Source organism: Limulus polyphemus, unplaced genomic scaffold (assembly GCF_000517525.1).
Source record: "Limulus polyphemus unplaced genomic scaffold, Limulus_polyphemus-2.1.2 Scaffold2232, whole genome shotgun sequence".
In the NCBI taxonomy this organism is placed as follows: Eukaryota; Metazoa; Arthropoda; class Merostomata; order Xiphosura; family Limulidae; genus Limulus; species Limulus polyphemus.
This window is the reverse complement of record NW_013667842.1, coordinates 180188-190005: the sequence shown is the minus strand read 5'-3', so window position 1 is coordinate 190005 and position 9818 is coordinate 180188. Positions and strand designations below refer to the sequence as shown.

Sequence of the window (9818 nt, the reverse complement as noted above, 5' to 3'; positions counted from 1 at the left end):
GTCCCTTACCTTGTTTTCACAGGATCCCACTCTAGTGAGTGTTGTTTAGTATGTGTGCTTTGTTAAACCAATTCCACACAAGCAACCACTATTTCACTATAATTACTACTGGTTGTAACAGGCTCTGTATAAATGTGGTGTTCCATAAGACCACCTAGGAGCTCACCAGGTGGTATTACCATACTATGCTTGATCACCATTCATGGGTAAAGCTAAAGGGGATCCTGCCCATCACTGCCAATCATCAGATTGAATAAATCAGGGCTGGTTTGCTTTTAAAATTTTATGGAACACTGTTTCCAGAGCACTGTTCCTCAGGACTTCCTAACAAGCAACCCCCCCCCCCAGATTCTACTATTGAAGCTTGGGAGTCTTTACCACACCTGGTTTCCAGTCACTAAGGTGGGGGGGACAGAGGCTTTTCCTCCAGAGTGTTAGAGTGAATTTCTCCACTCTTGGAGAAGATGGTAGTTGGGGGCCCTTCTGCGTGGGTCCCTGGATGTTTTTCCCAGATGTTGGTAGGAGTGACACCATCCTACATGGGAGCCTTCTCGCAATACCGGTTGAGATTTGGTGCTCAGCTATCTGGTTGGGATGTGCATGGCCCTTCTTTACAATAAATATTGGTTCAGTATATTGCTCATGGAAGATGACTCACTGTGTTCTTGTAACTCCGAATGCAAAGTGGTCCCATCCTGGGTCCTTGGTTGAACACAGTTGTTCCACATCCTCTGCATAATTCTGGGGGCAAGTGGATGGCTTCTTGCCCACTTAGTTGGGGAGTGAGGATAAATGCTCATAATTTCAGTCCAGATGGGTTCTGTTCCTTTGGTTGAGTAAAGCATACATGATTCTGTCACTCCAAGCCTGAGATGTTGCTATTCAGGCATCTTCAGGTGGAGAAGGTTTGTCTGCTTTGGGGTTGCATACTTTCTTGTTGTGATTCAATCAAAAGTATATCTATATATAATGTTGCTGTCGAATTGTCCTAGCCACCAATGTTATGATATAGAGACCAAGACCTTTTAATTCCAACCCTGAGTAGTGGAACCTCAGCTGTATCTGGTTGGGGCTGGCCTATAGTGATGATCACTCATGTCAACTCCATCCTTGATACGGGAACTAAGTTCAGGGTGAAGAACATACGTGTTCTGGAGGTAGTGCGGTTCTCCCACTCTTATCTTGGTACATCCCTGATCTATACAGACACTTTCTCTATGGATAATGCCCTCACTGACCCCTCCACATTCTCAATGTGGTATTCTAGCTATAAGTGGCAACAGAGGTAAGTATGTTTTGGAAGTTAACATTTTCCTAAATTGAAAATGTATTTCCAATAATATTTACCTTCGCTGACACTTTGCCGCTTTTCCCCTTCACTAAGAGACTGATAGTATCAATGTCAAAAAAAAGAGATAAAAGTATCTGAATGAGGTGCTTATATACAGTACCAGGATAGAGGGTACATTGATGTAGGAGGAGAGTATTACAAGACAAATATCACCAAATGCAGTTGTGTGGGGTATGAAAGACTGGAGCAAGCGAGAAAAAATCAGACCAATGCTTAGATGGGCAAAGAAGAAACCCTGGTGGTCTAGTAATAGCTATTAATGTCAATGGATGTAAGTATTATTGGAAATATATTCTCAGTTTAGGAAAATGTTAATATCAGATATGTGAGCTTTGTTATTTCATTTTTGGTAGATCAATAGATGGTGAAAAGGTGCCTAAGAATTTGGGAGTTTTTAATATTACTTGCATGTTCAAAGAGGGTGATAAGAGTTGCCCTGGAAATCATAGGCCAGTTATTGTTACTCCTTCACTGATATAAGAAGCTTTCAACAATAATCTAATGATGTTTAAAGTAACTTTTGGAGTACCCTTTGATTTGTGTAATAGACATCTCTTGGAGATTACTACTTATGTATTTTATGAAAAACATTTTAAAACATTTTTTTAAAGATAATCTGAATATTTCCTACTTGGTGAATGATTCACTAATGAATGAATCACTAATGTCAACTAGAAATGACAGCATGGTTGATGTTTTGTTTGTTTTTATAATACGCAGGTATAATCCACTGATCTTGTGTAAATCAAATAAGGGTAATGTTTTTATTTAAAACATATCACAATTACAATTAGAAATAATTAAGTAGCTAGTTACCCAATTTATTTATGTGTATTGTTTGAATAGGGTAAATAATCTACTATATAAAGACAGAAACCGTCCCTCTGCTTGTCTTGGCAATATCTTGGCTGTTGTGGTACTGATCAACATGCAACTTGGATGAAACAACAGTGGTTTCTGCTGTGACAAGCAAGCTTATCTTTTTAATATTGACCTTCCTTGATTTACCATGGGAAATTTTCTCACCTTATGATGGTATTGTGCCCCAGGTCTTGTGATGACCGAGGTGGACTTCTCTGATGCTTCTTTTCTCATTTGGCTCCATCCCAACAAGCCTCCACCTTCTTATTCTCCTACTTTTATTGATCAACCTGGAAAAGATGCATTGTATACTCATTTAGATTCTCATTCATGTGGGTGTTTTTCAGTTTGCATCTCTACAGGGCCCAGCCTACTCCTCTTCTTTTGAGGGACATGGAGCAATTAGTTTCCCATACCTTATTCTTTCACTCTGTAAGGAAGTTTCTCTATTTTATTTGGGGACTTGGGATTCCATTAGAATCTCTTATCCCCTTGAGTCATGCTCATTTATGACATCTGCAATAGACTCTGCAAGATCACTGGTTCCTTGCTTGGGTTCCATTTTACTCTCAGAATCTCTGACACTATGGCAGGTGGTAGGTTCCTGCTGTACAGTTGCAGAGCAATTAGGTGCACATGATTCCAGGCTCCTTCATTATCCATGGTCTAGGTTTGTTTGAGAGGCTCATCTCTACATCATGGTCCATCCACTTTACCATTTTGTGTCTGACATATCTACTGGAAAGTTAGCTCCTGTTGGCAGACATCCACCATCTGCACCTCCAGTATCTCTCCAGTGTTTTTAGATGGCTTCATCTAGAAGTTATGGCTGATGTAAATCTTTGAGTCCTATAACAGACCATCACACCATTTCAACAGTCTTCAGTTGTCCATGTTTTCTTGTTCTGAGATTAATCTGCAGTAGAAGAGAATGGACAGCTATTATGGATGTACTAAACATCAGTAACTTTTCCTGAATAACTGGCTATAAATAGAAAGAAACCATATACCTTTGCAGCATTGATGAAAGGCCAACATTCAGAAGAGGACTTCTCCTACACTGAACAACCATCTCCTTCTTGTTCATAAGTTCTTCTAGTTGTGGAAAGTGCCATTTCCATTACTGAGAAGTCCTTTTAAACATAATACATAATAGTTCAAGTAAAGGACAGTATGCACTTCAGCAGAAAGACTCCATACTACAATATCTTGTGATCATGGTACCAAAATTTTCTTCCTATCCACTCTGTGGTATATCCAGATAAAAGTTAAATATACTTAAGTGCAATTAAATAGATTTACAGAATAACAGGAAATTTGATCAGGATATATATATCATGGAATAATGCTTTATCTTGGAATATCTGAGTTTGACGAAGAAAGAGACTGGACACAAAGTATTGCACAAAAGGAACAATCTTTATTTAGATCACATACAAAAATGTGTGTACTTGCTGTTGTTACAGTAGAGGATTGCTTTTACTGGATATTTAAACATCTTATTCTTCAAGATCATTTACCAGATTAACTTAATCCAGTGTTCTTTACTTTACAAGAAATATATTTACCACAGTGATTAGCCTTACCCACAGGACTGGTCATTCTCATTCAAACACAGGTGAGGCTTGTAACCTCAAGATATCATCTCAACTATTGCTGAAGGACAATGCTGTTGATATCCTTGCATAATGTGAAATATTGAAACAACACAGCCCATATTCAGAACAAGTATTATCTCCTTGAGAACAGCAAAGGAACAAGTGCTGCTAAAACAAGATGAATTTAATGGCTTTCTCTACTATGTGTTATATAAAACCTGCACATAATCAGAAGAAGTGATAAACTCCATATAAATACTATCATATTACAAGAAGATGGAAGAAAGCAGAAAGCCATTATAAAGGGGGTTCATGGTTCATTCAAATTGAACCTTTGTTACTTGTGGAGTCTCTTACGGATCAGTGATTGAGCCTCAGATGGCCCCTCAATTTCTACACTTCTGGATTTTTAGGGAGGGGCTTCGTATAAGATATGCTTTATGCTAGGAAGGCTACTTAATTGTGTCAACATAATCAAGAAGCCTTCACAAAGGTTACTCCTACAATGTTGCAAAACACTTGGAAGGAAATTGGGCAAATTTTGCATGTAACTCATGGTAAAGATGTTGAACTATGGTGATTGTATGCTATAAAATCATTTAAACATTATTCTTGCATGTACAACCAACCATGTGTCTCAGTGTTAAATGTTTTTTCCCAGTATGATTTACTAAAAAGTGTTTCCAAAATTCTTGGACTCCATGTAGATGGAACCTCCTCAATGTCATGATTCACTTTTCTCAAGGGTGGGTGTGCAAAACCACAGACTTGAAGGACCAAGTAGTCTCTTGTTTGTCATACACTATGTTAATTTAAGAGATCTTAACCTATGCCTAATAGCCCTCCTCTGACCCCTTTCCTATAAAATAGAATATTTTATTAGATAAGAAGATCAAAATGGTGCATGTTATTCCAAGTGAACCCTAACTAGTGATTTGTGTATAGACAATAATTACCTCTTTCAGCTTACAACTAAATACACATATATATTGGGCAAATTTTGCATGTAACTCATGGTGAAGATGTTGAACTTTGGTGATTGTATGCTATAAAAACATTTAAATATTATTCTTGCAAGTTGATGATTTCCTGAAAAAAAAGGGTTAGGTTAAATTTTCATTTTTCTCAAGGGTGGGTGTGCAAAACAACAAACTTGAAGGACCAGGTAGTCTCTTGTTTTTCATACTGCCAGAGAAGGGAATAAATTATTTTTTCCTGTTCCCAAGCATTTCTCACCTTTACAATCTATAATACCCAGATCTTTTATGTCCAGTCAAGGCACTTAGATGTTCTGTGGCTCGTGTGGGTAATATTTTGTGGGCTGGTATATGGACTACTCCCAACAGTTTCCTATCTCATTACCTTCATGATCTGGCAGTTTCCTCTTCTATTCCCCCCCCCCCCCCCTTCATGGCTATGTTGACTACCTCTGCTAGATTTTAACAATAAGGTGTGTAACTTTCTTACCTGATCAACAGTTTTTTCTTTTTTCTTCTAGGGTCCCTCTTTATTTTCTTTGGATCCCACTCAGTGGCGAGTATTGCCCAGTCAGGTGTGCTTGTATTTTTTTCAATTGCGTACTAGCAACCTTTATATTGGTTCATGGTTGCAAAAGGCTCTGTCGAGATTAGGTGTTCCATAAGCCATCTATGATAGATACAATTCTGGATGGTAGTATTATCTCACAATACAAATTCAGTGGATTTCTACTCATGGACTTTCTTGAGTCCATGAGTAATTTCCTACAATTTCTAATTTCCTACAATCTTTATGGTTAAGTGTTATTGTAAAACTCATTATATTATCATAACTTACAAATAGTATTTAAGAAGCAAGTTACTTATGGGCCTGAAAATTTTATGTACTGTGACTGACTGTAAATTTAATTATTGCTTTGTCTGCTTTACTAAAATAACACCTTTCCATTTTGTATTTCAGTTCTTCAAGAAAATCCTGATGATGCCAAAGCTTTCCATTGCAAGATTGTTTGCTTGATTCATCTATCTAAATTTGATATTGCTATAAAAACAATTGAAAAGAATTCCAAGTTATCAGAGTGAGTACTTGGACAGTAGTTCTCTCTTTTCTAATGAGTAGTTAATGCCAGATTTAAACATAAAGAAATATTAATATCCACTTGATGAATGTCCTTATGAAATATTTAATACATTATTGTAAAAAAGTACAATAAGATAGTGTGTAGTAGTTTCTCTTCTTAAAGTTTTTTTACAGAAATATTTTCTTGCAAAAGCTCTTGTATAGTTAATTTATGCAGTGTTAAAATTACAAAACATGCATATTCAAAATAAGAGGATATAGTCTGATTACTCAGTGGGTATAGTATATTCTGGTTTGTTTTTTCATAACTCTACATGAGAATGCTGTAAAGGTATATTTTAAGAATAAACTAGATTTGTAGTAATAATCACATTAGAACATAAGAAAGAGTAAGGTGGCACAAAGCCATTTGGACAATTGATGACTTTATAATCCAACAACAAACTAACATAAAAATAATCCCATGCTTTTATTTAACATATTAAACTTAAACTGACTACACAAACCACATACAACTCTAACCAAATATTTTAACATATGGACAACAATGTATCATCCTGTAAATTGCTGGCCTCCACTACTGCCAGTTCAATTCCTTTCATAAGTCATTCACCTTGTTAGAAAAATAAAACTTTCTCAACTAGAGCCTAGCCTATTTTTTCCAAAACTTAAACTCTGCTGTACCATTCTATTATATTCAGAATATAATCCAAATAAATCAGAGGCTGTTATCATATTTATATTTTATATAATTCAGTATGATCACCTTGTACCTTCTTTTCCAAACAAAAAATAAGTTAAGAGGTCTTAATTTATTCCTGTAAAATAATCCTTTCATCACTATGATCATCCTGATAGTCTTGTTTTAAATCAAATCTGCATCAAGGATTCCAAAGCTTAAATCTGTTATGTGTAGCATTCTAGTTACAATTTTAACTTTTTACTGCATTATGAAAACAGGCAATCATACCAAGGCTATGTAAACCCCTAATAATTCTGAGCAGCTAAACCTTGTCATTTAATTCTTTACAGTGTAGAAAAAATAAATCCCATATGTAAGCCTCTTTTTATTTTTTAAATGGCTTATAGTAGCCTATCTTCATTCACTTTCCAACCTACTGATATTCTTCTTGTGGTAAGGGACCAGAAATACATTACTCCAAGTAGGGCTTTGACAGAGTTTTTTAAATGGCAACAATTATTATTATTCGTATATTCAAAATTCCATTCCATTGAACCAAAAACCATGTTTGTTTTTTTACAACAGCTATGTACTTAGCAAAGGGATTTATCAACAGTAAAATCTAAATCCTTCTCATCTTTTGCAATAACAGTGCTCTTTTTATACAAGTAGTAGTCTTTTCCAAGTTTATATCAGTTACATAACATACTTCTCATTATTACAACTCATTTTTGACATTCTGGTCCATTCACTGTGATTTAGATCCTTTTGGATAAGAATTCTTAGAAGCATTTTAATGTCATCAGCAAATTTAAAGGTACTTTTCCAAAAAAAGCCATCCATATCATTTATATGAATAATAAACAATAAAAGACACTAAAACATCTCACTAGTCATACTTTCACAGTCAGAAAAATACCTGTGCATCAGTACCCATTGCTATCTACCAGTTAGCCAGTTTACACTTTTTCTTCTGTTAATTTTGTAAGCATCTCTAACTTAATGTCCTTTGAAAACTTTTCAAAGGTTTTCCGAGAAAAATGATAAACAATGTAAGCTGAGTTACTGTTATTCATTAAAACTTCAGCAGTTTGGTTAAGTAAGGTTAGGCAATAATAAAATAGAATGAAGTAGAAACAGATGGATACTGTTACGAGCCTTAAGATACTTAGGATAAACAATTGTAATTTTATATTATAATTTACAGTCATTCTAGCAAGAAAAAATGGTAATTTAGAGCAATATTTTTAGAATAGTTACAAGATTGGTCAAATTGACCAAATGAGTATGAAGTTAGGCTAGAGAAAATAAAAAATATAAAGTTCTACTAAAAAACACATTTGATATTTGTTTAGGAGGTTTTAGAGATTACACAAATGATAGTTGACAATTTTCAGATGAATAAACGTCTTTTATGATACAATATCTTACCTCGTCTCACATAATAGCTTTTCTCAACTTGTACTGCCTTCTATATAAAAAAAAATATTTGCTCTCCACTAGCCTTTGATTCACCCATCTACTCTAAAGTGTTTTCGTGTAAGGTAGCTGCATAATAGCATGAAAATAGAAGTCCAACAGAACTCCTAACACAGCTGACTCCCTCTATGCAGCTTAGTTGAACTCGCTTCTTGATTGGCACTGGTGGTGTTTAAACGTGTTTTTTCTTGAAATTTGCTCACAGAATTTCAATTAGTTACTTGTTTTATTCTTTGAAACTTAGTTTTTTTAGTTTGCTACACTTCAGTTGTCTAAATTTTCGTTTGTACACATTTATAGTATGTGTTTTTAAGTTTTATGTTGTTTTTTCTGGTGCTCCTTTTGTGGATTTTTTTTTTCTATTTCCACTCATAGCTCTCATGAATTTAGAGTTTAATGTTACAACTACTATTACTACTGCTGTTCCTACTGCAGTTAACCTTACTTCATCTATAATGGCTTTGGGTTGGTAGTTATCATCGGAAGATGTTACTGCCTTGGTTCATCAGGAGTTAGTTATCTTCATGCAGGCTAATGATTCGCCTGAAGATTATCCTGTCATAACTTGTTCAGGGATACTTGAACTAGAGGATGATGATAATTTCAACAGCCTGTTTTCTCCCCATCTTATGCCACACAGTGACATTTAGCTTCTCGTTTCCTGGTGTGGATCAACCAGTTTTGTTGCATTTTGTCATTGTCTCCCATTTCCTTTGACTCTTAGTGCAGCTGACTCCCTCTATACTGTTTGGTTACAATCATCACTTTAAGATTAGGCAAAATATGAACCAGAAGTGAAAAGGATGGGTGAGAAAGGGTGAGTATCTGTCAAAAATACATTTTCATTGTTGTAAAATGTTAATTTCAATACTATACCTAACCTCTTCTCACATAATATCTATGAATTTCACATTGAAACAGTGGAGGGACTGGTGCAAAAGTTACCTATGTGAGCAGTCTTTGGATGGCATCTTAAAAGAACCCATGAAGTTTGAAAATTTAAGATATGGGGTCACACACATGGGAAGCAGCACCACATCTGTATCATGTTGTACTATACGTCTGCTGTAAAGATACGTGTCCTTGATCTGGGTGGAAAAGACACAAGTCCAATCATTAAATGGATACACCAGATGGTGTAAAGTGTCTAGGCATGTGAGACTGTGTTTGGTGGGTCAACTCCAGCACAAAATGAGGCAACATTGGGTAGGAAGAGGGTCCCAACCATCTGCACCTCAAACTTCTATTCCAACACCCCAAGCAGGGCTCATTTGTTGACCCAGTACATAACCACCATCTGGCCTTCCAGGAACCCAACATCTGGGCAATGGCATGAAGGGAGAACATAAATTTGGGGAGACTTATGATCAATCGGACCTTGATGCTCTCGTTGACCAGTTGCCACCTCACTTTTTACTTCTGGGAGACTTTAATGGACACAACCCCCTCTGGGGTGGTGCTGATATTGATGGGAGGGGTCGTTCCATAGAGTGTATGCTCTCGGATCACAACCTTTCTCTCTTCAATACTGGAACATATACTTATTTTCATGCACCTGGTCAGTCTTTTACTGCCATTGATCTCTCAATTTGGTCCCCTGCACTTTTCACTCGCTTTTCTTGGATGGTCGACAGTGATCCACGGGGCAGTGATCATTTTCCTATCATACTGAGAGAGGTTGGCCATGGTCGATGCCACCCGACCCGAGTACCACCACGGTGGAAGCTGGACCAGGCTAACTGGCCATCTTTCACCCCTCTCTCTCTCTCTCTGAACTTGATCCTGCCTT

The 9818-nt window shown here is 36.4% G+C and overlaps 1 protein-coding gene across 1 annotated transcript in view; it reads left to right on the top strand.

Moving 5' to 3' along the window:
* Positions 1-9818, top strand: part of LOC106466347 (signal recognition particle subunit SRP72-like) — an 85036-nt gene that overhangs the window by 867 nt on the left and 74351 nt on the right. The window contains exons 2-3 of the mRNA XM_022394341.1: positions 1559-1622; positions 5749-5866. Coding sequence (XP_022250049.1) covers positions 1559-1622; positions 5749-5866 — 182 coding nt within the window. The remainder of the gene's footprint in view (positions 1-1558; positions 1623-5748; positions 5867-9818) is intronic.